Here is a 19,745-nt window from a genome sequence, read left to right on the forward strand (position 1 = left end):
CAGCCTTGGAAGATGTATAAGAAATACATTGCAAGAGACAGTTAAGTAGAGAAAAGTAAAAAATAAAGTGGAAATAGAATTATTACATTGCCATACCAGAAGTACAGGTCATTACTCATAAGACGTCAAAGCCATGGTAAATACACATCGGGCTGACGCATTGTCTTAGAACACATGAGGAAATCAAATAGAAACAGGAAAAATAAAGAAACAAATAACTCCACATATTCACAGTCATCGGCCTCGGAATGACCGTTACGCTAAATGACCCAGACGCCATATCAACCGGCGAGAGAAGAAAACAAATATTAGACAATAAGAGCAAGGATGCAGCAAGGCACGCATGTAAAGATGGGAGCAATCATGATCAGAGTGTGACGCCTCAGATCACATTGCTCATGTCCATCATAGATGACGGTGCCACACTGTGAGTGATACTTTGAACGATGCTGTGGACCGACCTGGCAGGATCGATGGACATGCGGTCGCCGCTCATCATCCTTGATACTTTCTTGTCTTTGCTGGGGCGGGCAACGAGGACCTGGGCGGGGCAGACGACAACCTCGTCATCACCCTCGCCCACATCATTGCCCTTTTTGACAACAAGAGGGAAGAGCACAATGCGCACAATGGACTGTTGGGCTTCGAGCTCGCTGTTGTCATTTGTCAGACCACTGCGCTCATTCATTAGGGCGGCGTTGAAGTATACTTGGCGGGCGAGGTCGCCATTGGTATCATATTCCGGCTGCAGAGGCGGCAGCATGATGAATTCAGCCAGCTGGGTGCGCATCTCCAAGGACAGGTTTACTGCTACCCGCATGATCTTACGGAGGTTATCCAGGAGCTGGGATTCAACATGCGACGGAGGAGGGAGGATCCGCGATAGGGTTTGGAAGATCTCCAGAGTAACAGCCTCGGTATCGCTCTCACGTTGCGCAGCAAAGGCCGGTCGCCGGGACAGCAGTGTGAGAGTAGTGGCTCGCCAGCGGTGCACAGTACGGGCTGGGCCAACCTCGCCCAATTGTTTCTCAAGAGACTTGAGTTTTTGACGTTGCTCCCGGTCCATGCCGAAGAGATAACGGGTGAAGATGTATTCCCAGACCATTGTCATGACCACCGACATGAAGACATCGCGGCGGCGGACACGGTCGGATAGGTAGGCATCGGGATCGGAGCCGTCGAGGAGGGCATTGTCAAAACGATCTGCGATCTTCTCGTCTTGCAGCTCACTGAGTGGGCGACAGCGACGCTTATCGTTGTGCTTAGAGAAGCGCACAACCCAAGATTGGACATGGCCACACAGTTTCTGGCAGGCAGCATCGAAGTACTCTTCATCGCGGAAGACAAGGGCATTGTCATGTACCGAGGCCGCGATTTGTTGTTGGAGCTCCTTCACTTTATCACGGGCCTCCTCAAGCTCGGTGCGCAGACGGCGCAATTCAATATCTTTTTGCGCAAGAGCTGACTCAATCTCTTGTCGAACGCGATCCTCTATCTGGGTCGAGAGTTGATTGTGTTGCAACTGCAAGTCGGCAAGTTCACGTGTGGACGACTCGCGTACGGAGTTGACTTCGGCTGCGTGGGCGGCGGCGAGAGCAGAGTTGGATGCGGTCAGCCCCTCGTTCTCTTGGGTCAGGCGAGAGATCTCCTTCTGCAGCCATTCCACCGAGTTCTTCAATTGTTCCACCTCTGATTCCCGATCGCGCAGATCTCCGTCGCGGGTGTTGAGCGCACGGTCGCTCTTTCGACGAGCGACAGTGGTATTCCGTAGCTTATCTTCGGCTTCATCGCGGGCGGCGATCAGTAGGCGGTTTTCAGAGATGAGCTGGTCGAGACGGGTTTCGATGTCTTGCAAGTGTTGCATGCTGCGACGGCGGCGGACACTAGGCGGTCGGCTGGGCGACCGTGGGGAACTGGGCGTCTCACCCCATCCCTCCTGTGGAAGTTAGTAAACAAAAACAAAACCACAATGACGAACAATGGCAAATGAAAAGGAATAAATTAATAACTTACATAGACATCCGACATATTTCGCAACGGACGTTTGCCCTTGTCGGTGACGGGGTCGTAAGAGGAGGAAGACGGGAGCTGATCGAGATCGAGATTCGAAGGCTGGGAATCTAGCGCTCGACTAGCCGCCCGCAGATCGCCGCTAATACTGCGATTTGTACGACGTAATTTTCCGCTGCTGGTGCTGGGCTTCAGAATTGGCATCCCTTGCTCAGGCGTTTTTAGAATTTCGGGTTTGAACCCCTCGCCTTTTTTGTTCTCCTTCGGCCAAGCTTCTCGATCAAAGGCATTGTCTGTAAATTTCCGGACAGGTGTCTGAGGTCGAGGTAAGACATGCTCGGGCTTCATCTCCAGACGGGGCGTCCCGCGACGAGCCATGGTTGCTCCCTGGCCATCCCGTGGTTCTTGTTCCGCGATTGTATCAAGCGGAGTCCGGGGTCGCACATAATCGTCGGTCGGTCCTCCGAAGAGCGACCGAGGAGGGGACGGGGCACGAAGAGCTGGTAGAGAGGGTTCTTCCAAGCTCCAGGTTCTGGGTGTGTGCTGGTGCCGTCCATGGATTGATGGTGATCGGCGTAATTCACACAGTTCCTTTCCAGCTTCTTCCTGGGGTGGAAGGCGCGTAGGAGAAGAAGGTTCAGTGGGACGAGTCCGCTCATCAGAGGGTTCCATTGACAATGACGATGGCATATCCTTGGACTTTTCGCCTTCCGCCGGAAGTTCTGGCTCCCTGGTTGATCCATGCTCCGTAGCAGTAGGAGTTTCGGAGTGACCTTTCAGCTCCGAGATTGTAGATTCAATTTGTCTTTCGAGGCTGCTAGGCTGCTCCGAGGTAAAATCATCGGGAATTTCTTTGGTTCCAGTGGTCGCTGGGGGTGCTTCCAAGACAGGGATCGCGACATCGCGATTCGCTTCCAAGTCCGCTGTTGTCTCTTCCTCAGCACTATCTTTTAGCGACCGTGGTTGCTGGTCCAAAGCTGATCGCCGAAACCCCCCACGCTCGAGGCCGGGAAATAAGTTGGCAATCTTAGATCCACCGGGAGTAGTTGTCCGGGCAGGTGGCTCGATCTCTTTGTCGTTGAAGGGTTCCAGTGAAGGTCCCTCGGCTTCCGGGGGAGTTTGCTGTGACTGCTTCTTGTTCTTCTTGGCCTTCTTCTTGTCTTTTTTGCTCGTTGGCAAAGCCCAGGCATCTTCCTCTGTAGCTTCGTTTGCATCTTGCGAAACTTCGGGGAATGAAGAATCAACGAATTCTCCAATAATCTCCGGCTCGGGAGGTGGAATGTCCGGCTCAGGTTCAGGGTCCGCTTCCCTTGATCGCTGGGACTCCTCAAACCTGGCCTGCCAGTCAATTGCGGGCCAGTCTTCTTCGTCTTGGGCCGAATTTTCGTCTGGCACTTCCAGGCCCTCTGCCTTCGATTGGTCATCTTCAAACGGCACAATGGTAGCATGCTGATCCGCGATCGTGTTTTCAGCCAGTGCCTCAGCATCCAGGGATTTGTTGGCCTTTTGGGCTTTCTTGGCCTTCTTCTTCGAGGCCTTGCGTGAGAGAGGAACCTCCTCGCTGGCGACGGGCTCTCCATCGGGTTGCGTTGGCTCAGCCTGAACTCCTGGGTCTGGTATAGGCTCATTCTCAATCGAAGCGGGAGTCTCAATCGGCAACTCTCGCTCGAATGCAGGTTGAGCTTCTGCAGTATGTTCAGGTTCCTTGTGAATCTCTTTCTCCACAGCAGGCTCTGTCGGCTGGACCTCAGATTCCGTGGGCAACCCAGCCACATCAGCCTGAGACTCTTGTTGTTGAGCCGAGACTTCTTCGGTGATGCCGGCATTCTTCTTGGCCTTGCGCTTGTCCTTCTTCGACATCTTCTTGGACAGGGCCGGCATCACTTCAGGTTGTCCTGGTTGATCCACGAGGCCCTCGACGACCTCGCGATCAGCTGCGTTCTCAAGATCCTGCGAATCGGTCACAACATGAGCTTTATCTTTCATATCGTTCTTCTCTGCGGGACGCTCGAGGTCAAGGGGCTCATTGTTGGTATCCTGGTCAGTGGGTTCCACGGACGAGGGTGTATCGAGTGTATCAAGAGAAATGACTGCTTCATTTTTCTCGCTTTCTGGGGGTTGCTTGTCGTCCGATACGATGCTAAAACACTCAATAGCGGGTGGTTCGATGCTTTCAGCCTCGGCCTTGGGAGCATCTTGGGTTTCTTCCGACGGATTCGAATCAGCCCCAGGAACAGCCTCAGCTGGGGTCTCTTTGAGAGTCGCTTCTGGTTCGATAGCAGTCTCCGTAGTTGCGGGCTCGGTGGTAGGAACAAGTTCAGCTGGGACCACAACAGTTATCTCCGGTTCAAGAACAGCCTCTGCAGTTGCAGGCTCGGTGATACGAGCATGATCATCGGTGGGAGGGGAAGTCGGCTCAATTATTTCTTGTTGGGCATGCTTTTTGGCCCTTTTCTTGTCCTTCTTTGACATTTTCCGAGTAATAGTTTCGGCGGCAGCTGGCTCCTCGGCTAGCTCTTTTGTAGACTCCTCCGGTTTGACCTCAGATTTGAGAGGCTCAGTAGAATCGAGAGCCTCAACAGACTGCTCCAGAACATCTTCTTTCAACCCAGAAGCCGGCAATTCTGTAATTTCATCCGGGTTCTTTTCGGCTTCAGGCTGAGGCTTGTCTTCAGTCTCTGAGAATTGCGGCTCTTGAACCATAGGCTGCTCTACCGCTTCCTCTGGAGCTTGCGGAGTGATGACCGAGGCCTCCTTGGGTTCAGGCTGTGACTCAGCGAGATTTTCTTCCTCGACAAGGGCGGCAGCGGCAGCAGCAGCAGCAGCAGCAGCAGCAGCAGCAGCCTTCTTCTTCTCTTTCTTGCTCATCTTCTTGGGGACAGTCGTCGATTCCCCTTCAGGCTCGGGGCCGGCTTCAGGCTGCCCTTGTTCGCTAGGTCGCTCATCATCTGGAATCTCCGCCGGGACTGCGGCAGCTTGCTCGGTTGGTTTGTCTCCTTTCTCGACTTTGGATTTAGTGGAAGGAAGCTCGAGAGAACGCTCTCCGTTTTCATTTTCTTGGCTTAGAACATGCTGTTCAGTGTATTCAGAGGGCGTTACAAGGTCCTTGGCGGCCTCCTGGGTGGCATCAATAGGCTGCGCTGTGGGCTCCTCTGCGCTAGGAACAGCCTCATCTTGCGTGGCAATTTCGCCAGGCGCTGGCTCTGTTGTAATCCCAGCCTCTTGGGCAGAAGTTTCAGCCGCTTCGGGTGGTGTCTGTTCCTCAGGCTGGGGCTCAACTTCGGGTTCTTGAGCAATAATTGATTGTCGTTGCTTCTTCTTGTCCTTCTTGGCCTTCCGCTTCTGGGAAGGGGTCATTGATGCATCTTCAGTGGCCTCGATGTCAGCTACATCGACAGGGGCCTCTGGCTGCGTGGTGTCTTCGGTAGGAGGAGCAGCGGCCTCGGCTTCTGGGACATTGATCTCCTTGGTATCACCAACGTCCTCGGTTGTCTGGACAGCAGCAGTCTCTTCAATGTCCTGCAGTTGATCTGGTTGTTGCTCCTCTGGAATTGGCACTGGTTCGGCCACGGCAATGGGCTCAGGCTCAATGATTTCCTTTACCTCCGGCTGGAGCTCGGCCTCAACCGAAGGCCCAGCTTCCGGCTGCTCCTTGTCCTCTGCAGTAGAGCTCGCAGGCTCAGATGCTGCGGCTTCCTCCTCTTGCTTTTTATCCTTGTTTTTGTTTTTGTTTTTCTTCTTCTGCTTCTTCGAGACAGCTGCCTCAGAAGCTTCTTCCACAGGGGATTCCTGTATCTGTGCCTCAGGAACAACATCAATTGGCACATCCACAGGCATCTCTTCAATCTCCTTCTCCGTGGAGAGATCGCCTGCTTCCGGCACAGTCGATTCCTCCTCAACATTCTCACTATCACCAACCAGCTTCATCTCCTCCAGGGGGGCAGGCTCAACCATCTCCCCCTCTCGCTCCGGTGCAGTAAGGGCAACATCACCCTCCTGCTGAGCATTTACCTCCGCCAGCTCGCCGGAATCAACTGAACGCTCAAGCACGGGCTGGGGAGGATAATCTAAAAAAGGACTCTCTATCGGCGTCTGCTCTACCTGCGAAGACATGTCTTTATCAGTCGAGGTCGTATCTTGCGCCGTGGCGTCGTAAGTTTCTATGCCGTGGGACTGATGTTCTTTACCGTCATGTTCCGCAGGCGAGGACGCCGGTACGGCTGAAAGTCCAGGGGCGTCTGTGTCCGTAGAGGTCAGGACCTTTTCAACGCTGTTGGCCGCTTCAATGGGTGCGGCAGGGTCCGTTGCTGGCGCAGAAGGCGAATCGGATGTTGCGGCGTCGGTATCGGCGTCGACATTCTTAGACTGGCGTTTCTTTGCTTTCTTGGCAGCCTTGCGTCGCTCCTTGGCTGACATGCCAGCTTCTTCGGTCGGCTCGGCAGAAGCAATCGCCTCTGCTTCCTGGGAGGGAGCTGGCTCAGCATCGTGAATCGTTTCAGCCGCCGGGGGTCCGTTGTCGGTCTTCTTGGCTTCAGGGGTTTCCTCTTTCGGTACATCGTCGGATACGGCTTCCGTTGTCTCGAGTTCCTCGGCCTTGGGAGCCTCGGACTCGATGGTATTGTCTTGCTCAAGACCTTCTGCGGGCTGCGCTAGCTCAGAGGCTGGAGTACCTTGCAGCTCCGGGGTCTCAGCTGGAGTATCGGTGGAAGCTTGAACAACAGGTTCAGGTTTAGGCTCAGATTCCTGCACTGCTTCTGTGGCAGAAGGGGCGTTGTCGGCTAAGTCCACAGACTTGCCCTTCTTCTTGTTTTTCTTCGCCTTCTTCTTCTGCGCCGCAGTCAAGGCAACTTCGGGCTCCTGTGCACTCGGGGTCAGGGGCTCCGGTGGTGTCTGAGCACCTTGCTCCGGCTGCTCTGGCAACTCTGTTGCGGGCTCTGGCTCCCTGACTTCACTAGGAACGGGGATATCAGGCGTAGCAGTTAAGGCTGATTCATACTCGGTGACGTCCTTGCTTTCTTTAGAGGAAGCGGGCTCTTCTATCTTCTCCGAAACTTCCCCTTCAGCAGCAGGCTCGGCGGTTTCTTCGGTCACTGGCAACTCCTTGGCTGGTTCTTCCGAGACAACCAAGTCAGCGGGAGCATCCCGAGATTCAACGTTCTCTTCAGATGTAGATGAATCCTTCTCTGGCTTGGGCTCTTCAATCGGAGTGGCATCCTCATCGAAGGCAACAGACTTTCGTTGCTTTTTCTTGTCTTTCTTAGCCTTCTTTTTCTGGGCTGGTGTCATTGTTTCCTCCGCAGCGGGCTCGGTAGCAGCTGCATCAGCAGGGGCATCCTGTTGCGTGACATCTTCGAGAGAAGGATCTTCAGCCTTGGGCGCTTCTTCTTCTTCTGTTATAATAGCAGCTTGCGCATCCTTGTCAACAGTGGATTGTTCGATTTCCTGCGTCGACTCAGGCTCAGTGGGTTTCTCCTGAACGGATTCGGGCGTTGGCTCCTCAACAGGCGTAGGCTGTTCCTCTTCAGCGATCACTGATTGGCGCTTTTTCTTGTCTTTCTTGGCCTTCTTTTTCTGGGCAGGAGTCATTGCCTCCTCCGCAGGAGTCTCGACAGCGGCCTCGGTAGCAGCTGCATCGGCAGGGCCCTCTGGCTGCCTGGCCTCTTCTGGAGACGGTTCTTCCGCCTTAGGCGCTTCTTCTATCATAACAGGAGCCTGCGCATCTTTGTCGACAGTTGAATGTTCGGTGTCCTGGGTCGACTCAGCCTTAGCGGGCTCTTCCTGGGCGGATTCAGGCTTGGGCTCATCAACAGAGGCAGGCTGTTCCTCTTCAGCAATTACTGATTGGCGCTTTTTCTTGTCTTTCTTGGCCTTCTTCTTCTGAGCAGGAGTCATTGCTGCCTCTTCAACGACTTCGGTGGCAGATGCAGCTGCATCGGCAGGGGCCTCTGGCTGCATGGTCTCTTCGGCCTTAGGCGCCTCTTCTGTCATAATAGGAGTCTCCACGTCTTTTTCGACGGCGGACTGTTCAATTTCCTGAGTCGGCGTAGGCTCAACAAGCTCTTCCTGACCGGACCCAGGCGTGCGATCCTCTTCGGCTGGTGTAGGCATGACCTTTTCGTCAGCTAGTTCAGGCTTGGACTCCTCAGCAGGTACAGACTGCTCCTCTTCGGTAACAACTGTTTGGCGCTTTTTCTTATCTTTCTTGGCCTTCTTCTTCTGAGCAGGAGTCATTGCTGCGTCTTCAGCGGCTTCGGTGGCAGCCGCATCGGCAGGGGCCTCTGGCTGCGTGGTCTCTTCGACCTTAGGCGCCTCTTCGGTCACAGTGGGGGTCTCCGCGTCTTTGTCGGGAGAGGGTTGTTCAAGTTCTTGAGATGGGGCGGGTTCGACGGCTTCACCCTCAGCAGGCACAGGTGCAGGCTCCTCTACCGCGGGTGCAGGCTTAACCTCTTCCTCAACAGGGGCAGCCTTAGATTCCTCCCCAGCGGCCGTAGGCTGCTCCTCTTCAACGGCAACTGATTGGCGCTTTTTCTTGTCTTTCTTGGCCTTCCGCTTCTGAGCAGGAGTCATTGCTGCCTCTGCAGCAGCCTCAATGGCGGCTGTATCGGCTGTATCGGCAGGGGCCTCTGGCTGTGTGGTCTCGTCCGTGACGTGCTCTTTGGCCTTAGGTGCCTCTTCCGTCACCATAGGAGTATCCGCATCTTTGCCGGAAGAAGGCTGTTCAAGCTCTTGAGATGGTGCTGGATCAGTGGGTTCGTTTTCAGCAGGCACAGGTGTAGGCTCCTCTTCGGTAGGTGCAGGCTTGACCTCTCCCTCGGCGGGTGCAGGCTGCTCTTCTTCAGCGGCAACTGATTGGCGCTTCTTCTTCTTATTCTTCTTCTTCGACTTAGAAGAAGTTGCCGCCTGTTCATCTTCAGCCTGCTCCACGACTGGACTTGCTGTTGACTCCGTGGGCTGAGTCTCCTCCGCAACTGGCTCTGATGCAGACTCTGTGGGCTTGTCATCGAGTGACTTCTCTAAAGCAGGCTCCTCGCTGATGGCTGAATCAAGCTTCTGTGCTTCCTGGGGGTGTTCCGTGGAAGCAGGAACTTCGACTGTAGGCTCTGGGGCGGTTTCTTTGTTCCCATCTTGAACATCAGTAGCTTGTTCAGCAGTCTTGGGGGTAGAAATAGCCTCGTCTGAGGGAGCCTCGGGAACAACTTCGGAGTCGAGTTTTGGCACATCCTGAGCTTGTTCCTCTTCAGGCTTGGTCTCGGTTTCGAGGTCGCGGGCTGCCTCAGGTTCCGTGGGCTCATCAACACCTGCGGCAGTTTCTACAGTAGTTGTGGGCTCACTCCCAGGCAACATGTCACCGGATTGTTCGACATTCTTTTCCTCAGTAGAAGTAGGCTCAGCCTCACGCGTGGGCTGCTCGTCAAGCTGCACAGCCTCTTGTTTCTGCTGCTTCTTCTTGTTTTTCTTGGCCTTCTTCCTCTCGGCAGCAGTCATTGGAACCTCGGGTACGGGAAATTGTTCTTGTGCTTTGGGGGCATCGGTCTCTGCAGCATCAGCCGAGGCCTCTTGCATGGGCGCTGGGGTCAGATCCTCGCTCTTCGGCTCCTCTGCGTTGACGACATCGTTCTGTTGGTCAAGGCCTTGGGGCACATCGACAGGAGCGGCCGCTTCTTCCGATGCAAGTGGAACATCGGCAGTAACTTCGGTTGCCTCAACCTCTGACGATGGGGCAGCGTCTTCTACCGGTGGCTCAGCCTCAGCAGGAGCCTCGATGCCTTTCGTTGGCTCGATAGACTCAGGATCGGTTGGCAGAGGAGTATCTTCAGTGACTGGAGCTGCCTCCGGCTCGGTTGTAGATGTTGGCGTAACATCCTGTTCAGTCTCAGCAGGCTCGGAAGACACAGGCGCAGAGGAGTCCGCTGGAGCAACATTATCAATTTCCACGGCGGGCGCAATATCCTTGCTTGGCTCAGTGAATTCAGCATCGGGCGCAGGCACGGTCTCGACGGGCGTGGTATCTTCAGCAATAGAGCCAATGCTCTCTTCCTGCTCCTTTTGCTGCTTCTTTTTCGCCTTCTTGGCCTTCTTTCTCTCCGCGGCGGTCATAGGGACCTCTGGCTCAGCGGGAGACGCTTCGGCTTTGGGCTCCTCCCCTGGTGCGTTGGACTCTTCTTTGGGTGTCTCTGTCTCTGTTACCTCTGCCATTGGTTCCGGAAGAGGGTCAGGAGAAGCTTCATCCTGGGCCGGCAAACCCTCAGAAATTTGCTTGGTCTCAGGGAGTCGCCCGGGCTCAATCGATTGTTCAACGTTGACGGGCAGCTCCATCTCGCTTTCTTGAGGAGGCGCATCCACCGGTGTGTCTTCGGTGGCAAGAAGGGTTCCCTTGGGCATCTCCTCAGCGGCAGTCTCAACTTCAGGTGCCGGCGAGGTAGGCTCAGCAGGCTTCTCGTCGTCAGGAATAGAAGATTCACTCTGCTTGCCCTTCTTCTTATTCTTCTTAGCCTTCTTCTTCTGGGCCGCAGTCAAGGCCACTTCAGGCTCGGCTGCAACTTCAGGTTGAGGTTCGGCTTGAACTTCAGCTCCAGGTTGAGTCTCAACTGCAGAAGGCTCTGAGATTTCGCGAGAAGCCTCCTCAGCAGGGAGTTCAGCATCAGGCTGGACCTCAATTACAGCTGGCTGCGACAGTTCATCAGATGACCCCGCGGGGTCCACTGGCTCGGTCACAGCAGGTGTTGCATCCACAGCGGCCTCCAATGGAGCTTGCTCCTGCTCCTGGGTATCTGCAGACTCCTCAATGGTGGTTTCGATGGGCTGATCAACATCCTTGGTAGGCTGCTCAAGATGTTCAGGATCAGAAGGTAAGGCTTCACCGCCAATTGGAGGGGATTGGGTATCTGCAGGTTCGACAACCGCTGATTGCTCAGGTTCGGGCTCTTTGCTTTCTTGATGCAATTCAGTCTCGGTAGCGGGCGTTCCAGCGGAAATATCAGTTTCTTCAGCGGCAGCGGATTTGCGATTCTTCTTTTTCTTGTTTTTCCGCTTCTCCGCCTTGGTTTCCGAAGTTTCCGTGGGGGCATCTGTAGCCACTTCGACGGGAGGTCCCTCGACGGGAGGCTCTGGTGCAGGCTCCTTTTCTTCGGCAGGCTGTGGAATCTGTTCCTCGACAGCCTCTTCGAAGTTGTCTTCACCTTCGGTGTCTTCTTTGGGTGTTTCAGTAATTTCAGGCGTGGTGGTATCGAGAGGGGCCTCTGGCATAGACTCTTCACTTGGCTTCTCAATCTCTTCCAGGCTGCGGGATACTTCCTCCACTTCCGGTTGAGTGGCACTAGTAATTAGTGTTTCATTGGCATCAGTGAAAGCAGGTTCCGGGGTCTGCTCAATGGGCACGCTGGGACCTTCGGACACAGGTAGAATGGGTTCTTCAGTGGATACTTGTTCCACAGGCTCAACCAGTTCCTCGGATTCAGGCTGGCTTCGAGCTTGCTCTGCATCAATGGCAGCAGATGAGGTGGCAATCTGGTCAGCGGTGCTCTCGGGAGATTCAGTAGAAGTAACCATTTCCTCCGGCAAGGGCGCAGCCACAATCTCTTCGGAAGGCGCAGGTGCGCTGTCTTCTTGTTGGCCTTCAATCTCCTTGGAGGCAGAAGTATCATCCTGAAGCTCGGCAATCACAGTATCATCTGTAGGCTCTTCGGAAGTCGATGCGTTCTTAGATCTCTTCTTCTGCTTCTTCTTGTCGCGCTTAGCCTTTTTAGTCGAAGATGCAGCGTCCTCGGCCAGTTCAGTTTCAGCAGGCGGCACCTGAGTAAAGTCGCCCTCAGGGGCTGTAACAACTTCTGGTTCTTGAGCAGCTTCAACCGAAGGCTCAATCTCAACCTCACGGGAAGCCTCGATAGGCTCAGCCTCAAGTTGCTCGGGATTAGCAACCTCAGGCTCAACCGGAGCGCTCTCGACAGGCGCTGACTCAACAGGGGCAGCTTCGACCACAGACTCATCAGCCCCAATCCCAGGTCCAAGCTCACGGGATGCCTCAACCGACTCGGATTGCTCGGGAACAGAAACCTCGGGCTCAGCAGAAACAGTTTCGACCGTAGGCGCATCCACAGCAGGCTCCTGCACCGGCTCCTTGGACAGTTCTTCCTGCGCGAGTAGTTCCTCGGGGCCTCCCAGATCTGCACCTTGAGCCTGGTTCTTCTTGCCCTTCTTCTTTTTGTTCTTCTTTTTAGAAGACTGGGTAGCGCTCTCATCGGGAGCGACTTTTGTCTCGGGCTGAGCTTGAAGATCTGGAGACTGAACAGGCTGTTCAGTAGATTCAGGCACAAATTCCTTGGCTGTCTCCATCTCTGGGTGGACAGGCTCAAGCGGAGCAGGAGCAGTCTCCTCAATGGCAGTAACGGGCTCACTGAGCGCCTCCTCATGGACAGGTGCCTTGTCATGGTCCTGGGAGGAACCGTCAGCGGCAACCGCTGCATCGACAATATCGCCGAAGCTACGGGGCTTGGAGAGTTCATCTGCAGGCAAGGAGCGAGACTGATCATGCTCCCTGGCAGCCGCAATGGCAGCGGCATCGACAACACCGGCGAAGCCAGCGCCCTTGGCAAATTCCGCAGCGGCGCTGGACAACGAATTGTAGTCTTGGGTTGGGGTTTCCGACTCAGGCTGACGGCGGGAGACGCCCTCGAGAGCGTCAAGCGCACGCTGGGTTTCTTGCTCCCCTAGAGCCGACGCCAACAAGAGAGCCCTCCGCAGAAGGCAGGGGGTCCAGCGTAGGTGAAGGAGGCAGCTCGTCCAGAGCAGTGGGGTCCCGCAGAAGCTCAGAGGGAGAGTGGAATTCGTATCTTGGCCTCTCCTTCCTGGACTCGGCATCCTGGAAGTGTTCAGCGGTAGGCGTGGCCTGCTGCGAGCCGAGGAGATCAACGTCTCTACTATGGCTTTCGTTCGCTTGCTCAGCTGAAATGGTCAGACCGGTTGGCCGCTGGTTTCCGGTGATTGAGTGACTCAGATCTACATGCTCCCAGCTCTTGAGACCGTCGTCGTCACGGAGGGATTTCAGATCCTCCATTGACGGGACCCGAGAGGACGTCTTGCTGGATGGGAGCGATGGCAGGGGCTCCTCGGTCTCGGGTTCGCCCTTGGTCAAACTGTGGCGCTCGACGAGCCATAGAGGGCGGATCTCACGCGAGTTTCGGAACTCGACTGACCCGGGCCGGCGGTTGCGTTGCTGGCTTGGCGAGCCTGGGGAGGCGATAGGGGCGGGTTGTTCAACCGGGACTGCGCGCGAAAGGCCCGGGGAAGTTGGGGGCCGGCGGAAGTGGAGAGGCACAGCTGTGGGTGATTCAGTGGTGGACTTGGCCACGGAGTGTCGGCGTTGCTTGGGAGATCGGGACCCCTGCGGGTGGCTTGTTTCAGGTGAAGCGGGGCGGCTCAGAGACTTCGGGGTCAGGTCGAGTGTCTTCTCTGTGGCTGGGGGAGAGGTGGATTGGCTCCGAGGCCTCTGCTGTGGAATCTCATTCAGTCCCGATGCTGCTGCAACAACAGCTGCGCTAACCGCGGATGCTGGAAGCCATGAAGAAGCTCCATAGTCTTCGCGCTCATCTGCCGCTAGAATTTCAGGGCGCTTCCTTAATAAAGATTGATCGTCGAAGTTGTCACTATATCCGTCCTGCAGATGGAATAAAACCAATAAAAGCTTAGTACATTTCTTTTTTTGTTCAGGTTTTGTGGTTTTTGTGCAAGCTGGTCAAATCAACCAGCGAAAGGGAAACTATATGGGACAATAAAGTGTACAATCAAAATCACAACATAAGTAAAAAGAAAAGTTCAGATGCTATACCTTCTCGGATTCCCGTTTTCTTCCTGAATCCACGATTTCCTCGTACCGATGACGACGACGCTCTTCCTTTTGCTGTCTACTGGACCTGTACTCCTCCAGATTTGTGTCATCTTGAGTGCCTTTCTCCTTGTCCGACATGTAGCGGTCCAATTCATCGCCATTGCTGGAGCTGCGGTGCTTCGAAGAACGCTTCTTATGACGACGGCGTTCATCATCCACACCAACTTCAGATATGGCTTCGCGGGATGAGCGCTTATCCAACGAGGAAGAACGAGAATGGTCAGACCGAACACGCTCAGCTGGGGCCGACACTTGTGAGCCAAAGATACCTCGCAAAAAGCCTCCGCTCTTTTCTTTCTCGTCCTTGCCTCGGCGCTTCTCCCGGGATTCGTCAATCCGAGCTGGAGAAGAGGTTATAGAGGCATTGTCATCAAAGTCAGTTTCCCGGGAAGAGCGGTGGCGATGCTTGCGACGCTCAGACTTGTCGTCTCCAAGGTCCGTAATGGCGGAGCGAGCATCGTCATCAACAGAGAAAGTATCACTTTCATGTTTGGATCGACGCTTGCGACGTCGCTTCTTCTCCTCGCCACCTTCCACGTTGTCAGGGGCGGCTTCAGCATCAAGACGCGGGTCGAAGTCATCTCCACTGCGTCTCGATTTCCCGGACTTCGATGACTCGTACTCTTTGCCGGCAGGAGTAGAGGTAACCGAGCGGGTGTCATCCCGAGATTCAGATGGTTCGCGTGACTCGTAGATCTCGAAGTCATCGCCACTCCGTCGAGATTTGCGGGACTTGGACTTGGATGTCTCGTCCTTCGAAACAGGAGCAGAGATAACAGAGAAAGAATCGTCACGAGACTCGGTAAGCGCTGACTCCGGGTATTCAGCAATGTCCAGGTCATCACCACTCCTTCTGGATTTCCTGGACTTGGACTTGGATGTTTCGTCCTTCGAGACAGGAGCAGAGACAACAGAATAAGAGTTATCCTGGGATGGAGACGCCTCCCGTGACTCGTAAATCTCGAAGTCCTCGCCGCTGGGCCGGGACTTGCGGGATCCCGATGGCTCATCCTTCAAGCCTGAAGACTCAGCGAGTTCCCGCTCCTGGAACTCGGGGAGATCAAAGACATCACCACTCCGCCTCGACTTCTTTGACTTGGACTTGGTCGGGGTCTCTGGGTCCATGGCAACAGGTGCCGGCGCTGACGCCACGGATCTAGCATCAGCCAAGTCTCTAGGCTCGGCTGTATCAAAGCCCCCAGGCATCGAGAAGACGTCCACGTCTTCCTCGGGGAAGCGGTACGGTCGCGCTTGCCATATTTGCCATTAAGCTGCTCGATAACCTCCTGGGCAATCGAGGACTTGTCACGGCGGCCCGAAGAAATATCCCGATCTCTTGAGAAGGATTCCGGCTCGTCGAAGAAAAGCTCATCTTTGTCCTGGGGCACGTGCTCAGGAGCGGAAGTAATATTCTTAGTAGACTTGGGGTCAATTTCTTCGAGCTCGCCCTCGACGAAGCCGTGGGGCTCCTTCCGAGCCGATGCAGACCAGGGTGAGGTAAATGTGTGTTCGTCCTCTGACCCAGGAGGGGAAGTGCGGGTGTGGTAGGATGGGTCGTCTGTGATCAGGGAGGGATCGAACCCAGCTGCGGCGGTCGCAGCAGCAATTGTGGCCGCGAATTCAATGTCGGCGCCATACTGCGATGTGCTGGGGATGTCCTTGGATTGTGATATCTCGGATGCCGGGAGAGGAACATCCTTAGCTGAGATTTCGGTAGGGGGAATGTCATGCTCAAGGGGATCCTGTTCAGAAGAAGAGGGGATCTCGTATTCATGAGTCTCATGCTCACCCCAGGAGACACGGGAGCCTGTTGGTCGTTCGCGGGGCTTGGTATCATAAGATTTATTTACAGGGGCAGTTGGGGAGGTAGCGTCGCGAACAGAACCACCGTTCACGCTCTGAGGAGGAGTGGGCTCAATGAAGTTGAGCGCGGGAACTGGCCACGGGAGGCGGTCCACGTGTTGATATGGTTCATAGGAATAGTCCACCTCGGTAGGTGCAGGCTCCTCATGTGTACGTCGTTCGCTGGCGGGCTCTACCTCCACAATGGTTGGCATATCAGTGGAGCCGCGGCTGCGAGCATGGTCATCTGGGCTGTGTCGTAGCTCCTCGGGGGCATAAAATTCTGCGTAATCGTCGTAAACTTGTGGGGGACGGGGAGATCGCGGAGACCCTTTCTTCTGGTCTTCGCGGTGTCCCGCCGTTGACACTTCTTCATCAATAGGCTGAGTGGGCTCGAACCGCGAGACGACCGAAATAGCCGCCACTGCATCGTTATCGCGCTTTCGCTCCGCCCGGCGTTTCTCTCGGCGCTCATTGTATCGCTGGCTGGCTTCAGAGGCTTCGTCATCGTCTGTCTTGCGAGAGAGAATAGTGCTGGCAGCAGCAGCGCCAACAGCTCCTGCTGCTGCTACACCAACCCAGGATGAGGAGTCCTTTCCTCTGTCGCCAGCATACCGGCGCTCCTCATCATCGCGCTCCTTTCGACGGCGCTCTCGGCGCTCAGTTTCGTGGCGGGCCACCTCTTCTTCTCGGTCAATCAGTTGAACCGGTTGGTCATCCAATTCGTCCCGGTAGTTCTTGTCACGACGAGTAAGGTGGCGTTCCCTTTCTGCTTGCTCTTCCGTCAAGTCGAATTGCACGGAGGCTTGATCTTTGGAGGTGTACCGGCGCTTGAGACTGGAAGCAGTTTCCTGAGTGGGGAAAACAGGGGAGGAATCACTACGTCGAGGAGCTTTCCGGCGCTCGGCGTACGTTGATTCTGGCGCCCAAGCCGCACCACGGGGGCCTTGGAACTGCGATTCGAAGTGTTCAACCCCATTGGCAAAGAGAGGTGGGACTGCTGGGGCGCTATACACTGGTATCGATCCCGGAACAGCTCCCTGGGTAGTATACACAGATTGGGAGACTGGGGTGAAAGGCTGAGGCTGCTGAAGGGGAATGGGTCCCGGGCGGATGAGCGTTGGTTCACCGGCAGATACAGATGGGGACATTTTCGCAACATCAAAGCGAGAGGGGTCGGAAGTAGGCATTGGGTAAACATGTTGCAGGCTCCCAGATCTGCTTGGGGGGTTGTTATCATGGTCACGAGCAGAAGAAATTGCAGCGGCTCCGATAGCACCGGCGCCAGCTACCAGAGCGGCATTTGTAGCACTCGACCGCTTGTCCTTCTTCTTCTTATCCTTCTTGCTTCCCCATCTCCAGCCCCATTTGCTGCTAGCGGAGTCGGAGGAGGAGTCAATGCTGCTTCCTCCGAACGCCAGGGCAGAGCTAACACTTGAAGAAGACTGGTCCTCCGACTCGGCATCAACCCATTCGTCATTTGTCGTAGAGTAGTTGGACTGTCGAGATTGAGCTTTGTACATCTGGCCTGCACTGCGCCCGGGACCGTGGGGCGAGGACCCAGCCAAACGGGTTGCCGTGTCGCTAAGCTCTAGCAAAGCGGTGTCGACATCTTTACCCTTCTTGCCCTTCTTTTTGAGCTTGGAGGGCTTCCTCGAAAACCCATCTCCGAATGCAAGATCATTGTCCAATGAAGAGGATGAAGAGCCACTCTTGAAAGAGAAGAAACCGCTCCGCTTCTTGGTATGACGTTTCTTCTTGTTCTCGGAAGAAGCAGTGAAGAAAGACCCGATACCACCAGCGATGGACTTCTTGCCAGGCCTGGGAAGATTGACAAAGGACGATGACGATGACGAATCCTTTCGGTGTTGTCCTCTTTCAGGAGAACGACTACGGGAGCGGTTACGGGACTTCGCAACAGCCAGTGCAGCCCCTCCCACTGCGGCACCGAGTGCGGCTTCCTTAAGGTACGAATGCCGGCCAGACCTAGAGGAAGACCGCGATCGAGAGCGCGAGTGCCGAGAATATCCAGGTTGAGAGGCATGCTTGGAGCCTGCATGGTAGTCTCTGTGAGGACTGCGGCTAGAACGACGGGTCACGCCACGAGAGGTACGGCTCCTTCGGTCATCTTCTTCTCCATGGGAGGAGGCCACTCGCCCGGAGCGAAGGCTGTAAGAATCGTCGAACTCCTTACTCGAGAAGAGTGACTTGGCCGCATAACCAGCTAGCATGCCAGGCAGCCACGAGGAAGATTTCTTGGACTTTGACCGTCGGCGGCCCTCATCCTCAGAGGAGTTGTATCGGCTGGTTTTGTTGACTCTGGAGCTACCACTGCTCCGTCGATCTGGCGAGTGTCGGCGGCGCCTGTGATAATGGTGCTTTCGAGGGGCATCGACGGAGCTCGTGCCAGGTTGGAAACAGTATTTGCACACACCGATAGTTTCCGTGTAGTCCTCGAATCTTCCAACGGCCTCAGGGTCACGCCAGAAATCAACAAATCTTTCCATGGCACCACGCTGACGCTCTTGGAAAGCTAGCGCACTCGGTCCATGAGGATAGAAACCCGGGTTGTGGGCAGCATGAGCAGCGTATCCTCCCGCACCTGCAGCATACAAAGCATTATTATGGACAGGGGCATACGGTACCATACCACCAACTTGAGAAGATTGCCCGTGGTGCTGGAAAGCGTATTGTGGTGCGTGTTCGGGGCTAGAGGAGTGATGATGATGACCCATCATGTACCCCGTCGCAGCACCTGCAGCCGCAATACCGACACCTTCACTGAAGCTATGAGAATGGGGTGGCTTGGATGGAGGCTTGTGGCTGCTGCTTGCCATCGGCTGATCGTATTCCGTCGGCTGGTGATGTACCATTGGCTGGTTGTGCACCGTTGGCTGTCCCTGCTGGGTGTACGAAGTAGTGTGCTGCGGAGGGGAATGCGACTCCGAGTGAGACATCATACCACCAATTCCATAAGCGGCAGCTCCAACAGCAGCAGCAGGAAGAACGCCCGATGAAGAAGGCTTCGAAGGCTTAGACGGCTTCGGGGGTCTGGATAAAGACACTTCCGGTGGCTGGTCTTGCGGTGCCGGAGCATGGAAATTATCGTCGAAATAGGCCGCCGCCGCACCAGTTTCACCAAGGCTACTAGGCTCTGGTGGTGGGTTAGCTGATGGAGACGCTGCCATCAAGTGTGCCTGAGTGTTAGGAAGCACACTCGGACGAGTCGGTCGAATACCAGGCTGGTGCTCAACAGACTGGCCTTGGTCACCGTAGTAGTCTGCCGCAGCGCCGGCGGGGTTGGTCGGCGGGTACGGTGCGGCAACTTGCTCTGGGAACTGGCCAGGGAATTGTTGCTGCACGTGCGGGTCATATGGAACTTCATGCGCTGGCGAATGGCCTGCGGGTGGCATCCCAGTGTCGTATTGCATGGGGAATTGCGAGAATCCCGGGGCGCCAATCTCGGCGGCAAACTGCGCGCCGGGGGCGCTAGGCGGCATATTTGTGGAGATTGGGGGGCACATACGGATCCCCCGAGTGGGTGCGACGACGCTCGCGACGGTCGCTCTCCCGATCCAAGTCATCATCCAGAGTATCTTGTGTACCTCGGCGGCTCCTTCTCTTCTCGCGCTCTGGACTTTCGGATCGGTCCTGGTCGTGCCGACGGGAACTCCTGCTTTCCCGTTCACTGTCTCTGCGTTTTGGTGTACGTTCAATGTAGTAGCGGTCGGATTCATCAATCGCTTCTGGCTCGGCGGTTACATAGGTTGATGCGATGGATTCGCCGGCAATGCTAGGCGGGCCACGCTTACTGCGGGAAGTTGATGGCGGATAAGACGACAAATCACCGAGGCCGCGGTCACGGTCGTCACCCCGTGAGGACTTGCGGCTTGAGATCGATCTTGTATCGGACTTATCGTGCTTTTCCGACTTGCGCCGGCTGCTCTTGGAACTGCGAACATCGGATGAGGACGAGCGGCCCCCGCCCATCAGGGCTTTGAACATGGTG

At 55.4% G+C, this 19,745-nt stretch overlaps 1 protein-coding gene across 1 annotated transcript; it reads right to left on the minus strand.

The window, feature by feature from the left end:
- Nucleotides 1-382: 382 nt before the first annotated feature.
- lah (involucrin repeat protein) lies at nucleotides 383-19,741 on the minus strand (the record flags this gene model as incomplete). Its single annotated transcript, XM_057297477.1, has 6 exons — nucleotides 383-1,936; nucleotides 2,014-12,616; nucleotides 12,699-13,663; nucleotides 13,835-15,078; nucleotides 15,138-19,225; nucleotides 19,263-19,741. 6 exons carry the CDS (start codon nucleotides 19,739-19,741, stop codon nucleotides 383-385), a joined length of 18,933 nt encoding a protein of 6,310 aa, XP_057145359.1.
- Between the last annotated feature and the right edge of the window lie 4 nt (nucleotides 19,742-19,745).

The sequence above is a fragment of the Penicillium mononematosum genome, assembly GCF_028829835.1.
Source record: "Penicillium mononematosum strain IBT 11891 chromosome Unknown utg000005l:1.0-9366267.0:1.0-9372171.0, whole genome shotgun sequence".
In the NCBI taxonomy this organism is placed as follows: domain Eukaryota; kingdom Fungi; phylum Ascomycota; class Eurotiomycetes; order Eurotiales; family Aspergillaceae; genus Penicillium; species Penicillium mononematosum.